This window comes from Centroberyx affinis, unplaced genomic scaffold (assembly GCF_046629955.1).
Source record: "Centroberyx affinis isolate AG114_WGS23_722 - 3 ecotype Tasmania unplaced genomic scaffold, CSIRO-AGI_Caff_v1 ptg002266l_1, whole genome shotgun sequence".
NCBI classification, from domain to species: domain Eukaryota; kingdom Metazoa; phylum Chordata; class Actinopteri; order Beryciformes; family Berycidae; genus Centroberyx; species Centroberyx affinis.
Genome location: NW_027280553.1, coordinates 6,410 through 28,297, shown reverse-complemented (window position 1 = coordinate 28,297; position 21,888 = coordinate 6,410). Strand labels below are relative to the sequence as shown.

Genomic DNA, 21,888 nt, shown 5'->3' with positions numbered 1-21,888 from the left:
TTCAGGTCTCAAGCTTGCTTGTCTATTCGCTGCCTCCAGTGTGTGTTGTGTTATGTGAGGAACTATTTTTGGTTTCTGAACACTGGCCAGACACTAGTGCTCTAATTTGCTTTCATAAAATAAATATCAAATAAACAAAGAGCCATAAACACAAAGAGTCATCACCTAATTTGTACAACTAAACAAGAACTGACACTTTTACCAACAGTATATTGTATATAGATCACTATTTCGGTTCATGCACTTTATACACTTATTTATTATAGTTATCGTATGAGGATGATGATGACTTATGCCTATGTATTATTATTTGTTGTGACCTGATGTGTGCCAACGCTAAATGTTGGTTAATGTTGCTCATTCATGTGCACGACACATTCACTTGGGGCAATAAAGGTTTCATTCATTCATTCATTCATTCATTCATTCATTCATTCATTCAGTCATTCATTCACACACAATCAGAAAAGTGTATGCTAGGTGTAACTAAAACAACTAATGTAAGCTTGATGGAAAATTACAGTAGAACTAAATCAGTACTACAGTAACACACATTTCTGGTGCATCTCAAGCAACTAGTTACAAGGCACTTTGTCATAAAATCTGACAACCAGAAAGAGAGCAAAATATAGTTCAGCAAGGATGTAGCAAAAAAAAAAAAAAGGACTTCACCAACAACAACAAACACAGGTTCTACTCGCCAGTCGCAGAGTTTATTCTTTTAAATATACATAGACTTTCCCCTCCCGCCCATATTAAATACCCCACCACCCTTCCCACCCTCGTCTTCCCTCCCTCCTCACCTCACCTCACCTCACTCCCCCCTCCCTTCTCTACACCCTCCCGCTGTCCTCATCCCCCACTCTCCCTCCAGAGAGAAAGCTCGTCTGGCTGAAAAACACACTCTACTTTGTGCAGCATATTGCTTATTAAGACATTTGCGAAAAACATAAATTAAAAATACTACAGCTTGTTTATTTTATTTTTTGTGTGTTTGTTTTTTTTCATTTTCTGCTCCCATAGACTGTTCTGAACAGAATCTAAAAAAAAAATAATAATAAAAAATAAGAAAGAAAAATAATAAAGCACAGTGTCCCTCAGTCTGGCTACATCAAATAAACTGGATTCCCCTGCTATTCATGACATGGTATGACCCTCCTGGCTTGCCATACTATACACAGTACCATGGTGGGTGAGATGGGAAGGAGGGAGAATAATTCATCTGCAGACTTCGACAGAGTTTGTCCTGAGTTTGGTCAGTCGGGTCGGCGGCGGGCTTGTCGGACATGTCAAACAGTAGACATCCGATTGGTTGATTCCGTTTTCAGCCCTCGCTTCACTAGTGTTCCTGCGTCTCTGCTCATCTCCTCTCCGCTGGTCAGAAAGTGTGTGTGTGTGTGTGTGTGTCTGTGTGTGTGTGTGTGTGTGGGTGGGAGGGTCAGTCACCTCATTCCTTATTCACCCCACATTCCGCGATGTGTTTACTGTTCTCCCACAGTGTGTATGCGGCATTTGCGGCGGTCTTATCGAAACGCAGGTTGTGGAGTCATGATTGGTCCGGCACTGGGGGTGGGGGGTGGGGGGTGGGGGGGGGTGGGGGTGGTAGAGGATTGCAGGCAGAGTGAAGGACAGTGTGATACGGCACTAGAGGATAATTCAGGTGTTTTGAGTCACAAGGCATGCATGTTTTAACACTGAACTTAGAGAGTCACCACCAGAAGTGTTCAGTTGTGACGCATGTACTATGCTGTGCATGAATCATGTCAGTCTGTTTTCGTTGTTTCCGGGTGCGTGTGTGTCGATGTTTGTGCCTTTCTTTGTTTGTACAGATGCAGCCACTGTAAAAGTCCCACTTTTGACTGCATATGTGCTGCTGGACAACTGCTGCTCTTGTATTCCATCGCAAATGGGAAGCGTTTTGGACAAAAAATAAATAAAAAAAATCAAGCTTTGCTGTTTTACAGCGGTTGGAAGTTAGGAGGAATGACTAGCAGGTCATTCCTCCTAACTAACTAGTTGGTTGAGCGACATTAAGAGTTTTCTTTTACAATACACATTTGGTTTGACTGAATGATTTACTGATGCAGGATAAATGCACAAAGGGGGACTTGTACAGTGACTACAGCTGTATCGTATGTGTACATGTGTCTTGTGTGCATGTGACGTGTGTCAAGTCTTTTCAAGTTTTGTGTCCATCATTCTAGCAGTCTGTGCCCCTCCCTCCTCCTTAGGAAACGGGGGGAGGGGCTGCGTTGGCGTTGGGGTCAAAGGGTGAAGCACGGGGAGGGGTGGGGGGGGGGTCACACGCGGGGGGAGTATTTAGGGTTTCTTGGCACCTCGGTGAAAGATTTCAGCTCATAAGGGATCCCTGTGTCCACTTCGATGGATTTGCGGGAGAATAGCAGCCGGATATCATTGTGCAAGGTAGATCTTCCCAGATTTGGAGCTCTGGAATCTGAAAGAGTCAGACAAAAAAAATTTGTTAGCGAAACACTTTTCTCTAATAATTGAAACAGAGCATTGATCTACAGGTGCAATGATTGGCATGTCCTTATTCCAATGTATTAAGCTGTGTATTAACCTATGGAAAATTATTGTACTCAAGTACTAGTAAATCTCACAAATACATAATGTCTTTTCAAGATTGTAACATAATAACACAACACATTCTACTTCAATTGTGTTGTAACACAAAGAGCACTTAAAGAGCATTATTGTAGCCTTCCAATACTTTTCCATAAGTCAATATACTGACTAATAAAGCCATCGTAAAGTCAAGTGCCATCAAAACTTCAATTACAAAAACAAATGCAGTCAGCTGAAAGCTGGACCATACCTGAGGTGTATCAGGTAGCAGAGAATCTTCTTCCTGTCCAGGGCTCCACCACCTGGAGGCCCCTCCCCTTTCCCCTCAACCCCCTCCTCTACAGGCACCAGGAAGATACGGTGGCGCAGGAAGGTCATGTGATTGACAGGCATGTCGCCAAAGTTGTAGGTCACCAGGAACATCTTCACCACAGTTTTGTTGGGATTAAATAAGGTCTGTAGACAGATATCCAAACAAAGAATTCAGTCAAGTCGGCAAATCAAAACGGCAAAAATGACACTGCTGGCAAAGCTTTTCACATTAAACTCAAGACTAAGAGAAGTTATGTTTGGAAAAAAAAAAACTCCTGCACACTGTTTTGTACTTGCAATGACAAGTACCTGACCTTCACAAGATCAAAATGTTGCATTTCTTCTTCTTAAAATGTTGTGATTACAAGTAAGAGACAATGTGTGTGAGTTGTTTCCAGACGTTTTATAGGCAACCCGGCCTTCTCCTACACACCTGTAACCAACAACACTCAGCAGAGCAGAGGACCTACTGTTTGAACGTGTGTGTGCAGCAAGGATTAGAGGGAGAGAAATACAGAGGATGAGATGGAAATACGGAGAGATGAACTCACCACTTGAATGGTCCCTGCTTTGGGTATGCTGTATCCTTTCTTTCCAAGAGGCTCGAGGGAAATCACCCCCTACAAGAGAGAGAGAGAGAGAGAGAGAGAGAGAGAGAGAGAGAGAGAGAGAGAGAGAGAGAGAGAGAGAGAGAGAGAGAGAGAGAGAGAGAGAGAGAGAGAGAGAGACATCAAACTCTGATTAAACATCCTGAATCACTGTTAACAACAAAATCACACTTATTCCTTAGTGCATTTACATTGGACTAGGTGCAGTGTTCTACATCAGGACCCCTTGGATCAAATGTATTGAGAAACTGATCCAAAAGGTGGTTTTACAACAGTAAAAGGTAGTATTAGTAGTATTACAACAAACATTTTTTTTATTACAACTTCAACTTTGATTAATTGATGAATGGTTTAGTTCACACATGTAAAATCATTGCATAAGTACAATAAATGTAAAGAATAAAAGACTTGCATTCCAATGCAATGCATCTGTAGCAAAATGATGCAGTGGTAAATAAATGTAAAATATACATAGGTAGTGTATATGTATATACAGGGGACAGACAAAATAACAGAAACACCAAATGACAGAGGACTAACTGAAATAACTACATCACAATTTCAAAGGCAGCTTATTATGTTGAATGGTAATTAGCAGTGTGTTAGCTTTAAAAGAGGTCTGATAATCACCATGTTTATATGTGGGTTTTCAAAGCAGCATGAGACAACTAACAGAGTTCCACAGAGTCAAAACAGCTGGTGCCCAAATTGCAGGTCCATCGGTCACAAAAACTGACAAATTATACAACATGGCAAGAAGAGTGGTTTCAAAAATCATACGCCAAACATCTATAAACTGCATCGGCAAAGAGGAACAGTGGTTGCAAGTAGAAGCAGCAGAAAACTACAACCTCAAAAATTACCACAGAATTGAATTAAAACCTCTGTGACAGTCTCAACAAAAACGCCTTATTAGGTACTTGGTATTCATATATTGTTATATATGATTATATGTAATGAATGCAATGTACACAGTGTTAAAGAAGGACAGATGCAGGACAATCATAAGGATGCAGGATAAATGCATGGAGGGGGACTGACAAGCAAACTGCATAATTTTACATCTGGTTCTGATGTAGCAAGCCTACATATACAAAGATTTCTACTCTGATCACTGATTTTGCTATTTTAAGTAGTAATTTTGCAAACAAACTACCTGCCATGTGCAATAAACAGTGGGACAGATGTGGTAGATAGAATTAAATTACATCAATATGCATTTGATCCTTTGCCCTAGACAAAGCATCTACACATAAACACACACAAAACCACATCCACACAGACTGACCAGGAAGGGTGAGGGTGCGCTGTGCTCTGAGATGTCGTAGTAGGTAACCTGGACAGGCAGGGTGGCGTGCTGCGGGCAGTAGGAGCCGCTGGCACCGATCTCCGCCGTGAAGCCTTCGATCCGGCCCGACGGGGAGAAACGGCCTTTCAGTATGGACTCCTGGAACACAATACACACACACACGACAGAGGAGAGAGCACAGAGTCAAACCGGAGCCTAAATAGTTTTACACTGTGAAGCTCAGGGTTCATCAGGGCAGAGTTTCCTGTAACACTGTGGAGTCAAGACTGCCCGAACAGGAGAACACCCCGGCTTGACTGGGAACTCCCGAAAACAATCTAAAATTCCATATTTCCATGTATTTATTTTCATTGAAACCAAAGCAGTGTTGAACACAGCATCCAAAGACACATCTGCTGGCCAAAAGTGACACTGCGAGCGATGAGAAGTATATTTTGGAGGCATCAGATCGCGATGAGCCAAGTGACATTGTTACAACTTTACTTAACTTTAATACCATAATATCTGCACACCCTGTCTAAAACTTTGGAGGTTAGCTACATATGCAAGTAAGATAAATACCTCAAGATATTTTTTGATGCCATTCAGTTGGTCTGTGTTGCCAACCACAACACAAACCAACTGAATGGAGATTATTTTCCTTTGCATTTTAAGCAGAAATGGGCAACACTTTACAATAGCCCTATTCCAGTGTATTAACCTGTGTATTAACTCATGTTAAAGTATTGTAAGTACACAATATTTCTGTGTAGGTACTTGATGAAAATCTCCCTAATACACGCCTTTGTAAGTACATTATGTATTGGGGATATTTTCATCAAGTACCGACACTGTACTAATACTTTTCAAAAGGATAATACACAGTTTAATACACTGGAATAGGGCTGGACGATAATTCAATATTATCGTTTATCGTCTTTCAGTGGGATTATATTGTGATGATATGGTGATTTTGGGATATCGAGACGCACAATTCTGCTGTCTGAACTGATGAGAACAAGCTAATTTTATTTAGAAACTCAGACAAAATGTCCAAAGTATGGTAGGAATATTATGTGAAAATTTCAGTTTAGTTTGACATCACACCAAACATTACCATTCGGTTCAATATGATGAACATTAATTTGGTTATTTAACGTGATTTCGCTTATGTGAGCCATATCGTCATATATATCAATATTGAAAAAATTCCTTATGATTATCGTGATATTGATTTCAACCATATCATCCAGCCCTACACTGGAATTAGGCCATTGTAAAGTAAAGTGTTACTAAAAATGAGACATTAAAATAAAAAATAAAAAAAACAAAAGCGCAAAATAGCAGGCTTTTTCCGGTGCCAGGCTGAAGCTCTACAACAGCAATAATGAAAAAAGACACAAATAGAGCAGGTCAGTTGAGCTAAAGCTAAGGACTTGTCAGTGAAGAAGTTTACATTAGTCTCCATATTTCTGAAACTCTTCTTCACCATGTCAGTGCGCCTGGGTCCACTGGGCACTTCTTTCTAAGTGGTAACTGAACTCCTGTGTTATTTGTTTAATGTTGAAATAACTTCTGGTGCTCTGGTCGCTAAAAATTAAAAGCTGTCAGCACTGGAAGGAACTGCGTCCTTTTCATTGAAGATATTGAGAAAAAGAAGCCAACCACTGTCAAGAAATGTTCCTAGTGACTGGACACTTAACCTTAAAATGAACTGGATGTTAGTTTTGTACCTCAAAGTTGCCCAGTAGTGATCTGCTGATGGAAGATGACGGCCAACTGGAACGTGTGGAACGACCGGAGTCTGTGTGCCTTCCGCTGCGCAGCTGGCGACTGCACAAGACCACAAACACACACAAAAACAGCAAAATTAGTCTTATTACAACTTAACCAATATGTCACACACTGCTGTCTGAGTATGTAAGTCCAGACACAAGACCCTTTAATTCAGTTTAACATAAAACCTACCTTAACTCCCACCTTACTAACAATTAATTTCCCTTTGTGCAGTCTGTCTACAGAATGCCATGGTATTGCCCTGTGCGCTCATATCCATCCACACATCTGCGCACGCACACACACACACACACACACACACACACACACACAAGCTCTGGCCCCACCCACTTTCTGGAGTTTGTAATGTACTTGCTCTATCTCGTTCTTTTTATCCATTTTTTATCATCACTTGTTTTAATCTGTACTGAAAAAGAAAACACTGTGGAAAAAGTAGTTGTTAAAAACACTTGACTTAGACAAGGGTCAAAATTAGGACAGGTACAAGTTGTGTGATGGTGGACTCACCTTTTCAACCGCAGCCCACTTTTTAGCCTCCTCCCTGATCTAGTGCAGTCTGTAGCACTCTGAAGACAGAAAAAAAATATATATATACATTTGTTTTTCCTCCATAAAGTTTCCTCCACATCACATGGCTACTCACAAACATCTGTACAGGAAACACTGAGAAATGTAAATTGCTTGAAACATTCAAAATACAATTCTCAGCTGTACTTATTCAGGAAATGATGACCTTATGGATGTGTGTGTGTGTGTGTGTGTGTGTGTGTGTGTGTGTGTGTGTGTGTGTGTGTGTGTCTATGTGCATGTGTGAGGATGCAGATGCGAGAGAGAAACTTGTATGTAACTGTGTACGTCAGGTATATCCTCTTACTTACTCGGCACTGAATGCTGGACGTTCCCTCATGCACACACACGTTCCCCATTTCCAGGCCGCCGCTCATAGTAAAGGCCACCCAACTGTCAGGTGGCCCTTCGCTAGCTAGCTCTGCCCTTACGGCTAACGTTTCCCTCACAGTTAGCTCGGTACTCGCTAACCCTCGGTCACACGGGCCCTCCACAGAGCACGGAGCTCTTTGTCAGCTAGGCCGAGCCTCATCATCGCCGTCGCTCAAAATCACAGAGGGCATCTTAGAATATCCTCCTCGTCTTCCCTTATCCACGTCTTTGAAAATCTCTTCTCACTTTAATTTACTGTTTATTTCACGGTTCCTTGTTCCTTCACTGTCCTCTCTATCCCTGTTTTGTCTTCTTGTCTTTTCCTTACCTCTACCTGTTTCTGTCTGTGCCTCCGTCACATGTACTCTAAACTCATCTAGTCACAGTGATCCCTACACTATATGAAACCTATGGAACTAGTGAACCCCTTTGTCACCATTAGTACACCCCCCCCCAACCCCACAAACACACACACACACACACACACACACACACTCTCTCACACTCACAGCTCTTTCTGGCCTCCCTGTGTTCATGTGTTCAGATATGGCCAATTCACTTCCAGAACCATTTTTAGGCAGGGGGTGGAGTGTGTGTGTGTGTGTGTGTGCATGTGTGTGTGTGTGTGTGTGAGTGTGTGTGAGAGAGAGAGAGACACAGCGCACTCATGGGAGGTAACAATGGAAGCTCCCTCAATGGGCTTTATTCTGGAGCTACTCAGCCTGTTCCAGCATGCGGTGATAATGAGCGCACCATCACTTCATTCTTTCACTTTTACGCTTTCTCTCACTCTCTCGCTCTCTCTTTCTCTTGATCTATCCCTCGGCTACTTCTCCAAGACTGTCAAGGCTCACAGATGGCTTACCATCAATTACTTTTCCTCATTTCGTATTAAAAGTATTTAATGTTCTATGCATATGAGAGACAGCAGGGGAGCTAAACATGGAGCAGTTACTGTGTTTTGGTCTAGAACCGTAGATGTATTTGCATGCAAATGTACACATGTTGTTTGTGCACATGTACAGTGTGATACAATCACCTAGAGCTCATATGGACTAGAATATCACCTAGTCATGAAACAAAAAACTCTCAGCTCTCATTTCGTTGCTAAGCACTTTATCATACATGATCATGCTAGGGTCACAAGAATATTTGTTACATTTTATTGTTAGGGTGCTGTGGCTCTGACCCCTTGCATCATTAATATAGTGGGTTTCAGGTGATGTAACACACCCTCTGGCGGCCATATTGGAGGTCCTCAGCTGTTGGCTAACAATAGCTGAGAATAGATGATTGCATTTCTAAACTTAAGACTTGGCCGTATCAACAGTACTGATTACACATTGTGTTGCTTTTAACTGGGAAATTAGCATTTCGCCACAGATTGCTGTTGTGTCAAGATAATGGCAACTTGTGAGCTAGCTAGCTAACCATGACTGTCTTGTTAATACAGCCAAGTTGCAAAATAGCTAATGTTAGCTAGTGAGAAGCAGTAGTAGTGACTAACAGTTGTGTGTTGACATCAGTTTCTTTGCTAAAAGTTATAGCAACAAAGGGGTGAGGGCTAAAGACAAGGCAGTTTACTGTGTCACAGTAATCTAAATTTGGAAACAAATCTACCTAATCAGACTACGGTATTCACTTTTATAATGTTACCTACACCGTCTAGACCCGCACCCACACCATGACAATTTTTTTAAATTTCTCTCTCTCTCTCTAGCTTGGTTGTCATATGATTCGGCATTATCTGTGCACAGCCAAGGACCTTATTCAATTCTGTGGCTCTTGATAAGAGCGTCAGTACCTAAAATGTCAAAGGTGTGTGATGAGTGTATACATTCTTGCAGGTGTGTGTGCGTGTGTGTGTGTGTGTGTGTGTGTGTGTGTGTGTGCTGACCTTAGGCCGGTCCCGTGCAGAGGGCAGCAGGTGGTTCCAGTAAGGGGCGGCCTTAGCATCTGTGCTGCGACAGGAGGCCAGGCCCAGTCCTGGGGCCAGCAGTGCCAGCCGGCTCCTCTTGGAGGTGGAGGGTCCCTCGTCTTCTGAGCATGATTCCCCCGTGTCGCTTGGGGAGAGCAGCTTCTTCTTGGCCGGGCAGTGGCCTCCGGAGGATGAGCGGAGGCCGTTACTGCTGGGGGTCTTCTCCCAGGAGGCCAAGCCGTTGGAGGAGGAAGAGGAGGCAACCTGGGTGGCACTTCGCTCAGGTGGAGAGGATTCCAGCCCAGCTCCCCACTCGGTGGCCTCTCCCGGCTCCTGGAGCTCTGTGTGGTGTGGGGGGGAGAAGGGGCCGGGGGAGCTGGTGGGGCTGGCGGGGCTGGGAGTCTCGTATGTGGACGTCTCATAGGTGTAGGAGCCGGGCTGACCTGCAGATGAGCCGTTACCACAGCTTTCATTTCCAGGGCTGCCCAGTGAGTAGGTGGGTGTGCGCCCCCCGTTAGATTGCTCGATCCTGGGTGAGGTGCCCAAGGAGTGTCCCTGGTCGCAGGGATGCCCATGCGGGTCGCACATCGGGGGTGATTTCGGAGAGAGTGGCGCAAACACGTCCGGAATGGGCCTGTCATGGTTGTGCTGGGTGGGGCGTCGGGAGGGGGTGTGGCTAGGGGAGAGGGGTGGAGACCTGGGTGACAGCCCCCCCTCAGAGTCTCTGTGCTCCATCAGTGTGCAAGAGTAGACAGGACCCGGCCCACCGGGGCCTGTCCCTAACCCTGCCCCAACACCTGGGGCTGGGCCTGGCCCACACAGCACCCCTCCCTCCAGCATCTCACTGTCTGGAGAGTCCCCCAGGTGGGGGCGCTTGTGAGTCAACTGGGGCTCCTCCAGCCCCCTCTTCACCCCCAGCCGGACAGGCCTCTGTTGCGCCTCAGTGTGGGGGTCTGTGGAGGTAGAGAAACCCCCCAACTGGGAGAAGATGGAGAGCTGGTAGACCTTTTGGAGCCGCAGCTCCTCCTGGCCGAAGGGCCTGGGGGCCCCTGGTCTGACACCAGGGTCTAGGCCCTGTGTTGGGGCTGTAGGAGGAGGCAGGTCCCCCTCCTGGGCTGGAAGCTCTAGCGGAGCCTCTTTGCGGGCTAACTCCACGTGAATGTGCCGCATGGTTTCTATCAGTTGGAGCAAAAGAGTCTCAACTAACTTTTGTGCAATGGGGTCAAGTAGGTCCTAGAAAGTTCCAGGAGGCAGAGCAAGACGTTCCAGAGGAATAGGAAGTCCTATAGTCCCTCCTGTGATGCTGCCATGCAGTGTGAATCAGGAAGCTGAGCCTCACAGCACCTGAGAGGAACAATATGTTACGATTCATGACAGACTGATACTGATAGACTGTACTAGTCGGGCAACATGAAATAACATCCACAAGTCAAATAACATACCATACTAAGCTATAATGATATGAGAAAATGAGATTTAAATTTAGCAAAAGCAGCTTAGACAAGACACAATTCTAATTTGTCTCATGCCTGACTAACTGTGATCTATTGTGGCTTAATCAGACTATACCCAAGAACAGCATCTCACCTCTGTGCCCGTCCTTGTCTAATTCTGCCCGTCTGGCCACTCCACATTTGGCACAACATCTGGAAGTTGTGTCCAAAATGGTCTACCACATGAATCCATCTGTCTCCATGGCAACTGCCAGGGGATGGCACCAGCATCCCCAGATAGGTAAACAGGAAATGGTCAGAGACTCCAGAAGAAGTGGGAGCGGAAGAGACGGGCACAGGAACTATGGCCTGGGTAGAAAGGAGAAAATGATTAGGTGGTGTGTCAGCGAAAACAATAAACCAACTGACAACATGGTAAATATTAAATTTATGTTTAAAAGCTTTATATATTTATATTCTCTATTGCAAGAGAATTGGAGAAGTACCTATGGAAGAAATCACGCTTTTAACTGCATGCTTGCTGAACTACAGCGACACTTTGGCTTCATCTCACAGAGGAATTGTTTAGAAAAATCAAGTTTTGCTCTCTTTTCAACCATCAGAAGTTACAAGGAATGGTCTGGCAACTAATTGGTTGAGACATTGAATGTTGCATTACATGCTAGTTTGGTTATTATTAAAGAAAGAATTCATTCATAGTGTTCTGTTACATCACCACACGGCCATCTTGGTAGGAATATAACAGGTGTAATAAATGAACAGGTGATTACAATCAAATGACAAACACAGCCAATGAGCTGTGTGTATTGTAAAGCGCCGTATTGGTAGGAAATGCATGTGACATCATGGGAATACCATGAATAGATCTATCATTTATGCCAAGGCTGTGGATTGATTGGTATCAATTTATCCTCTGGAAGGCTAAAACTGAGCCAATTCTCATTCTTACCAAAAGGGGCGGAGTGTCAGTGATGTGGGAGGCTCCTCAGAGGAAATGCCTCTGAGCAGGAACAGGAAGTGACTCTACTGGGGCTCCCTCTGTGATTGGCTGACCGCCAGATACGCCCTCCCTGGTCACCTGGGCGTGGGGTGTGACATGGCGGTGACATCATGACAGGGACATTCCACTCAGAATCCCTGGAGAGCCGGAGAGACACGAAAGCAAATCAATTCACAGATTGATCGGCCCCTTTCACGTTACTGTATCAGTCACTGGAATGAGACAGCTCTTCCCAGGAGAGGCCTGAAGACACACACACACACACACACACACACACACACACACACACATATCCAGACATTGACACAGACACACAGGTGCACACACAAAAATAACACAGTCACACATAGACAGACACACCTTAACACACACATACACTCAAAAACAGCCATAGAAACACACATACATTCACACTCACACATGCACATACAAACGTATACACACTCATAGACAGACGTGCACACACACACACATAACTAAACAGACACAGACACACACACATTGTGCAAACACTCACAGAGCAAGTTAGGAAGTCAATATTTAAGTCCATTAGGGAACTTGAGAAGAACAACACACAAGACAAATCAATCAAATGATCAATCCATTTATTATTTACATACTCAACAGGACAGTTCAGAGAGAAGTAAACCCTCTTCAATTACTTCCCTGCATTTTCCCCATCCAAGCGTCCCATTCGGAGCGCAAAAATTAACAACGCAACAAATGAGTAAAGAGTTATATATCCAGTGCTAACATGGCACTAAGTTGCGCTAGGCCAAGAGTAGCGGGCCGCTTCCCGACCCACTTGGACCAGAACTTGGGAATGCAGAGGGGGGAAGTCGCAGAGTGAGCTGCCGCCATGGCAACCAACAGCCCAAGGATAACAGCTCCTTTGTGCTTGGCCACAAAGAAAGAGAAAGAGAAGCAGAAAGAGAGAGAGAGAGAGAGAGAGAGGGGGGGGGGGGGGGGTGTTGGGGAGCAGGGGAGGAAGGCGGTAAAGATGCTCTTCCAAGAAAATATCATCAAACGCAACAAAATGGCTGTCCCCCAGAATGGCCAAAATAGGCATGTCAACACACAACTAAGACTGCGATATAGGTCTACATTCTGCTAGTTTAAAATGATGCAAAGAATTTAATAAAAACACTGTCTCTGAATGGTAAAGGGTAGTTACACAATGGTTACACAATTCATCCTAGCACTGGACTAGCAATGTTAATAAAGTAGTGGTTCTCAACCTTTTCAGCCTGCAACTTTCTGCAATTTCTCAGAATAATGTGTTATTTCATTTACTAATTTAGAATAGTTTGTTATTATATATATTGTCAAGGCACTTGACTTGCACTCCTTTCTATTGGTTGTTTGTAATGTATGTGATCTAGGCATTAACGTTTATTCTACTATCCTCATTGCATGTCCCTCTGAATAACAGCATCAATTAAAAGCCTAAAATGTAAAATAGATGAAAAAGACAGCTAATTCCACTAAAAATAGTTTAGAGTGTTGCTGGCACCTACCTCATGTATTTCAATTAATATAAGAATGAAGGAACTAAAGTTTGTTCATATTTAGGCCTACATTACAGCAACCTTCAGTTTCTTCATTTCCTTGTAATCCCTTTTGAATCACAGGCTAACGCAACAGTGCTGATGCAAATGAAGATCAATAACATACTGAGAAATGATGACATGAGCGTAAAGATCTTGCAAGAGGAAAGAAAGGACTAACAAGAGAAGGAAGGGTAGATCAAGACAGTTGGTTATTATGGGTACAATTCCCACTTGAGCCACCCACGCTGGAAATTTATGTACTGATGGAACTTTAAATAAAATCCACCAAAGGCTATACACGTATGTAATGGTCAGGTTGAAGTAAGGAATATGATGGGGGGAAGGGATCTGCAGCAGGTGTTTATATTGTTTGGCTGAATTTTGTTTTATTATTATTCTTATTCTTGTATGGTACAATTAAATCTTGAACTACAACAGGGAAGGAGGGAAGAGGAGAAAGACGGAGACGGAGAAGTGAAGAGTGACGCTACACTACACCACAAACACACTATAACCTGATAATATATACGAGCGCAATACAATAGCCTATCATCGTACAACCCTGTTTTCCTACCACTACATACAAAAACTCAAACAAAGAGGATGTGAGAACCAAAGCCTTTGTCACCTGTAATTACTCTCATGGCATATGTTCCCTATATAGTTACACACCGCTACCTTTGGGAGACCGAGGTCGTGAACACAAACACACACATACAGATAAGTGCCCACCGCACCCACCACCCACCCACCCACCCAAAACACACACACACACACACTCATTCACTCCCTCAATACACAATGAAACAGGATTACATTGACAATAGTAATTTCAAGTCAAATTCCAAAGGTAGGCCTGCATGTCTTGTATGTGTTAAATCTACACAAAACAAGCTATCACCTTCTTCTACTGTCCCCCATAGAGAACAGGTGGAGCGGGGTCTCCAGGGCCCGCACCCAGGAGCAGTCACAGGGAGTGGGGGATGGGGAAGAATGAGAAAAGAGTCAGCAATGAGTATTTATAGTCGTTCCCCAAGTCAGAGCTCACTGGGAGCACCCAAGGGCTCTGCCGCAGGTCCCATTTGATTTCTGACCTTATTTTGAACTAGCTGAGCCGGAGGCTGGCAGAAGGCCTTTTCAGGCTTGATCCAGGAGGCTGTAGAGGAGGGGGAGCGTTCTGGGTTCAGCCCGGGGAAGGCTTCAGGTTGGTGGGTGTGTGTTGACTCAGACTCACCCCTCCCCTAGAACTATGGCTCCATTACTCTACCACCGCATATAGCAGTGGTTCAACCCCCCAAAACAAAAAGATGCCTACTTGCAACGCACTGTTGCAACTATAAACAGAATGGGGAACTTTGACACCAACTCTGAACTGCTCGTGTCCATGCTCTGCTCTGGACTGTTCTGTCCATCTGCCCTATTTGTACAATCTGATCGGCATCTATGCACATGACCTGTACATATGCTATTTACACATACACGGAAATAAAAAGTAGCCATCTGTAAATCTAGTAATGGTAATAGTCTACAGACATTTGCATGCCTTTTTATTCATATCCTTTATTGCCTAACAACCAACCTATTCTTTGCTGCAGAAATGGACCAATTTCTCCATCGGGGTCAATAACATTAATTTTATCTAAATTATATTTTTATATTTTCCATTTTCAGGCTTGATTCATTATTAGAAGAGGTCTAATTAAATCAGTTTTCATTTTTGGAAAATCACCTCATTACCCTGAAAAATCATCTTGCATCTTCCAGGCTAACCGCTGATATATGGCATGAAGACGTTACGCATCATTGGCAGGCCAGGTGCAATAACATCTGCAGGCTCTCTGGAAATGGACCAGCAAGCAATCATATAGAAACAGAAAGAGTGAGACTAGAGAGGACAAGATGAAAGCCAGAGGAATGAGAAGCAAGTCAGAGGAAGAACAGAGAGGCAGAGAAAGACAGAGACAGGGAGAGAGAGAGAGAGAGAGGATGAGGGGAACCGAGATAGAGATGACTGCCCAGCAAAAGACCTTGAGGAAGTTTAAAAACAAAGCAAAGGCAGGTGGGGCTTACCAGCACCAGGGCCAACTCAGGATGTGAAATATATTTTTTCAGATTCCATAAAAAACCTTGCAAGGCCCCAAAATCCTCCCCTGACCTCTTGAGGTGTCCCGACCCCCAGCTTGAGAATCACTGGTCTAGCTGACAAATAACCTTTTCTGTAACAAGCTGCAAAAAGCAGGGCTGCACAATGAAATGCATATTCCTGTGTGTTCATGAAAAAGCCCGCACATAAGCATCGATATGTGTGTGTGAGTGTGCATGTATGTGTGTGAGCACCCTTTAGGCCAAGGAAGACTATGGTCATGAGGTCAAAGGTCAACAGCCTTGAGTCAGATGAGTTATAGCAGGTCAAGAGGCCCAGAGGCGTTCGATTTCATCGTCATGAGAGAGATGGCTGGGGGCAACACAAACACAAAGGCCAACACCTAACACAAACACAAACAAGGCTGCTGTAAGATACTGTGCTACATGTAGCCACTTCTCTGACACTGCGCACACACACACACACACACACACACACACACACACACACACGCCAGGCAGTTCCACTGAATAGCCTATAGAGAGCTTGTTTGACAGAGACACTCATCAGCCATAAATCTAATTTTCAACATAATTGGAGTGTCCGTATGTTAAGCAAAGACATCTTTGGCCAAACAGGAAAATCTACACTTAAGACACTGTGGCTCAATGTAAACTCTAACAAGCAGCAAATGGGTGGAAACAGACACACACACACACACAAATGTACACACAAACCTGTCATTAGGAGGCATGTTGATAGCCCTGATCTCGAAACTAGCTCTCAGTGAAATGTATGGAGGTGAATGGGGCAGATTTCACAGCCAGCACCTACCCTCAGAAAATAGTTTGGCATTTGGCCTGTGTACATTCATCACAGCCCAGATGGTGCGTGCATGTGTGCGCATATACACGTACAAAACATTCAGCATTCAAGCCACTGTCACAGTCTCTCTTTTAGCAGTCAAAAGAAACCTTGACACATCAAACATGCAACAATGGAGGAATATAGCAAACCCCATCACAATGAGCCTAATAACTTTAACCACAAACCGCCTCAGAAGTGCAACAAATGCAGCCATTGTATAAGTCACATTATTTACTACACGTTTCCTGAACTATTGCTGCACTTTACCACCGAGGAATTGTTTGTGGGGGGAAAAAAAAAAAGTTTCCTCTCATTTCAGCGGTCAGAAGTTACAAGGACTAGTCTGTTCACTAGCTGGCTGAGAGACACTAGAGTCTTTGGTTACAATACATTAATTTGGTTTATATATATATATAACATACAAGATTTATCGTAATGTACTGATACACAGTACATGCCTTCACCTGCTGAGCCACCAGGACAGAAACCACCCGAATTCCCAGAGCATTTTAGATCAGGGCAGCAACTTGTTTTTGTCTACAGGCCAGAGCAGCTGGTAGATCCCCAACATTCCCCAGCCACTAGAGTTGCAAACTTTAACATAGTAAAAAACACAAGTGAAACTTTTCAAGAGTAAAATATGTCTTCTTCAGTACTGTGATGATGGTAAAAAGTTTGAATCGGTTCTAGAGGTCCAGCTGGGTCAGGTCACATGAGCAGTTTACGTACCTCAGATGCTAATTTGACACACCCTCTTTTCAGTACAATGCAATGTGAGTTTGGATCCAAGACGTGGACCTGGTGATTTGAAAGCAAACTGAGTTTAATTCAGTGTCCCCATCCAAATAAGCCAGATTCTGACTTCTGAAGTGTTGACTGTTTTGTAAAAGAAAAGGTAATTGTGTCTCAGTGAAGTATTTCACTGCTATGCTGTATGTGCACAGAAGTGTGGACAGAAGTGTGCATATGTGTCTTGCTGTGACCAAGGTAACATTTATCCATTTATTTTATATTTATTTTTTTACCCCACCTTTTGGCATCTTTCGATGTCTGAAGTTGGACATCTGTGAAACTGAACTCCCTCTGCCTCAGACTTTTCATAGTCTGAGCACTTTCTCTTCCTCTACCTGCCATGTTGGTTTATTGTTGCTGTTGTGGTTGATGTAGTGCAGCGTAGCAGTGAAATGCTTGCAAAAACAGAAAATATCGGTGGATCTTTGGGAGAATTATTTGGCTCATTTGCATGGGGACAAATAAGCTCTAAGTTTGCATTCAAATTGCCAGGTCTCAGATCCAAACTTCCACTGACACAGCTGGGACTCTAGACCCAATTCAAACCTTTCGCATATGATCACACTACTTCCCAAAGGATAGAGAAAGACATATTTTACTCTTGAAAATTGGCAGCATTCCCCTTTATTTAAATTGCTAGGTTGGAAACAGGGGCAGATACAGCCTACAGAACGCCAGAGAGAGGGAGAGCATTTGCCTGCAATTTGTGGCCATCTTTCTCTATTTTTCATTTTTGTCTAGTTATTAAATGTAGAGCAGAAGTCTTTGTAATACAGCAATAGCCAATGCTGCAAGGCCATTCTTAAAACATGGACACAAAAAACACACACACATGCACACACAAACTAACACACCAATTCATTAAGAATTTTTTTTTTCTCTGTATTACAGGGCTAGTCTTTATTATAAGGCATGTTTGGCAACTTGATTAGCCAGTGAAGTTATCTAACTACCCAAGTAACCCAATTTTTCAAAACAAATAGAACCTCCAAATGCTGGCTGGTTACCTGCCAAAGTGTCTGGTAGGGTAGACAAACTTGACAGCCAAGATTTTCCAGAATTTGCCCTAAATACCCCCTGACAAGCCAAATGTAAATGCTGGCATGCGTGAGTGAGTCTTTAGGATGTGGATCAGAACCCATTTCACAGGTGGGAATATTTTTATATATTTAACAGCATTTGGATGGTGGCTGTTGTTAATTTCAACCCGTTTTAGACACACTATATTAAATAACTTGGGTTTATTTTCAAATCACTGACATGAGCTATCCTGTTGAATGGGCCTTTTGTGGGTATTAGCAGCACTGCAATAGCACCACCTTCTTTGGCTGCTCAGCTGCACTCTGGCCTCTCCATGTCCTTATTCCACCCTTGCTGAAGCCTTTAACTCGGCCTGATAGAGGCGTGATAGCATCCGCATGAAGCGAGTGGCCTCCCAATTGTCTCATCAACTTATGCGCGACCCCACCCGAGCTGCTCCTAGGCCAGCGCTGTGGCTGCAAGCTGATAAAGACAACACTCACACATTCTCAAACACACACACAAGTTGGGAGCTGCTCCTATGGACTGGTAAAGACCATCACCTGTTGATTGGATTACTGGAGCCACACAGCGTTTAGAAATCTGATGTCACTGTGTACAGAGGGAGGAAGGGGGTGTGGGATTGAGATGGAATGACAGCCGACTGTGTGTGTGTGTGTGTGTGTGTGTGAGTGTGTGTGTGAGAGTGTGAAAGACAGATATAGAAGACAAGAGAGAGACAGTAGAGATAAACACAGAGACAGAAGGAGAGAAAAACAGAGAGAGACAGAATGACAGACATAAAATAAAAGTGAGACAGTGTTACACCACACACACACACACACACACACACACACACAGGCCGGGGAGTCACGGTAGTCCTAAGCTGGCTCTGTGACATAGTTGCTGAGAATGCTGTTTGACACGGGGTCCCTTTCTGTCCCTCCCTCTCTCTCTCTCTCCCTCCCTCCCTTCCTCCCTCTGTCTGCCTGTCCGTCTTTCATGTGGCCATTTTAGGAGACGTTGAGTCACCAAAGCCCAGCTGACAATGACAGCAAACAAGAGCAACAACATTAGCAGGCTTGACAGCAGGAGAACTTGTAACACTCACCCTCCCAGAAAGATATGCTTTATCTTCCTCCCTCTGTCTCTCTCTCTCTCTCTCTCTCGCTCTTCTTCCTCTATTTTCCTTCTTGCGGCCGGGTGGGAACCTCTGCTCTCTTTTCTTTCTCACTCTCTCTGTGTGTGTCTGTATTTCCGTCGGGTCAGGCTGCCTTCTCTTGTCGTCTCTCTCTCTTCGGTTGTGTGTCTCTCTTTGCTTCCTTCCTCCTGAATAGGTGGTGTCGATAGAGAGAGAGAGAGAGAGAGGGAGAGAGAGAAAGAGAGAGGCTACTCAGTGAGCATGCCTTGCCAAAGCTAGTCAGGTTGTTATGCCTCCTTCTGCTTGTTTGTCAGTGTAGGCCCAATACACTCTCTCTCTTTCTGTCTGTCTTGTTTTCTTCCTCTCTACCTCTCTCCACCCTCAGTCACTCTTTAACAAGCGCATAAAAAACCCATCAACAACTCTCAACCCCCCCTCCACCCTTCTCTCTCTCTGGTTTGCAAGCTCCCCTCCCCTCTTTCTCGTTCTCATTCGCTCCCCTCCAAAATATCTTGAATACAAAAGGCAGTTCACATGCGAGCTTTCCTCCTTTCCTCCCCTGCCGTTTCCTCCCCTCCTCTTTCTCACCCTCTCCTCTCTCTCTCTGTCTCTCTCTCTCTCTCTATCCTCGGGCCTCTCCTCTCCTCCGTCTTTCAACCCCTCTCCTACCCTCTCTCTTTCTCTCTGTCTCTCTCTCGTTCTGTTTTTTTCAGTCGGTTTCCTCTCAGCTGATAGAGCCAGGCGTGCTTTGCTCACTCAGCAGTGAAGGCATACAGGGGGGAGGGAGGGGGGGAGGAGCGCTGCCAGCTGATTGGCCAGAGGAGGGGGGGTCAGCTGTAGTGGCTGAGATCCTGATTGGCCGGGGGGAGGGAAGAGGGAGGGGGAGCCAAAGCCCCGCCCACCTGCTCCTGCTAGGCCTGTTTTGCAGAACTAGTGAGACAGAAAGAGACCAAAGAGCACTTTCCCAAACAGTCTGTGTGTATGTGTTTGTTAAATGTGTGTCCTTGACAACTTTCAAGCATGTTTTGTGTACTATGCTAAACTTGTGTAATCTCTTCCCACAATGTGTGTGTGTGTGTGTGTGTGTGTGTGTGTGTGTGTGTGTGTGTGTGTGTGTGTGTGTGTGTGTTACCAATATATCCCTGTCATCCAGGGCAACTGAAAAAAATGCATCAGTCATAAAAGACAGTGCAATCCTGAGAACCTCTACTCTCTCATAAAAGCCTCAGTTACTTCCTCCGCTTTTTCCTTTGGCTTATGGAATTGTCAGTCTGTCAATTTATCCAAGCACTTGCAAACCTATCTGACATTCAGGTACTAGCCCTGACCGAAACCTGGATCCGTCCAGAAAACACAACCACACCAGCTGCGCTTTCAGCTGACTGTACTTTCTCCCACACACCTCGTTCCGTTGGGTGTGGAGGTGGCACGGGCGCCCTCATTGCCAAGGACTGGAAATTCACTAAGTTTTCTCCTCTAAGCAATAACTCATCCTTTGAATACCATGCAAACATGGTTACCACTCCTGTTAAATTTATTTGTGGTTGTCATATATCGCCCACCAGGGCTACTGGGAAACTTTGTAGTTGAACTGGACATGCTACTCTCAGATATTCATGTCCCCCATGACAATCAGTGGGGTGCCTGAAGATGGCACCCCACTGATTGTCATGGGGGACATGAATATCCATCTTGACAAACCCCAAGCGACTGACTTCCTTTCACTTTTGTCCTCATTTGACCTCAAACAGGTCTCCACCGCTTCCAGACACAAAGCGGGCAATACACTTGATCTGATTGTGACTTGAAACTGCCCCACGGCAAATCTGACTGTCACCCCCTTACATCTTTATTCAATTCACTTACCGGAACATCCTCACGTTCTGCCGCAAATGGTCTCCTTCTGGTCCCTCACACCAGCTCAGCTCTCCAATGAGGTCTCGGCTACCATGCCCCCTCATAATGAGTTCTCCTCATTCCATGCCAATGAGGTTACAGACACACACTGCTCCTCACTAGCTGCCTCTCTAAACAATCTCTGCCCACTCTCATCCAAACCCCCCCCCCCCCCCCCAGTCCATGGCTCCCCAGTGTCATCAGAGAGCAACGGGCGGGGCTCAGAGCAGCTGAGAGAAAATGGTGCAAATCCAGAGATCCCACTGACCTCAGTGACTATCAGACTCTGGTATCTGCATTCTCCTCCCATCTAAGTGCCAAGACCACTTATTATCAGGAGAAAATCAGCAGCGTCAAAGACGCTCAGAAATTATTTTCAGCTTTTAACTCACTCCTCAACCCTCCACCACCTCCACCCTCAACTTTGCTCACTGCTGACCTCTTTGCATCCTTCTTTACTGATAAGGTTTCTACCATCAGTAATCAGTTCGCTGTGCCTGACCAACTCAGTATAGCTGCTTTTCCACCGCATGGTACCAGCTCAACTCGCCTCGACTCTACTCGCTTTTGGTAGTACCACTTGGTTTTCCACTGCAGATAGTACCCCCTCAATGTGCCCGCCAGCTAACAGGGCCTC

General features: G+C 44.5%; 1 protein-coding gene across 1 annotated transcript; it reads right to left on the bottom strand.

The window, feature by feature from the left end:
- Positions 1-861: 861 nt before the first annotated feature.
- Positions 862-20,018, bottom strand: atosb (atos homolog b). The gene is given in 11 exon segments (XM_071532873.1): positions 862-2,423; positions 2,425-2,455; positions 2,837-3,042; positions 3,450-3,518; positions 4,795-4,953; positions 6,528-6,627; positions 7,099-7,157; positions 9,428-10,792; positions 11,036-11,250; positions 11,852-12,039; positions 19,326-20,018. Coding segments are annotated over 8 exon segments (1,938 nt in total). The 5' UTR covers positions 10,619-10,792; positions 11,036-11,250; positions 11,852-12,039; positions 19,326-20,018; the 3' UTR covers positions 862-2,300.
- Between the last annotated feature and the right edge of the window lie 1,870 nt (positions 20,019-21,888).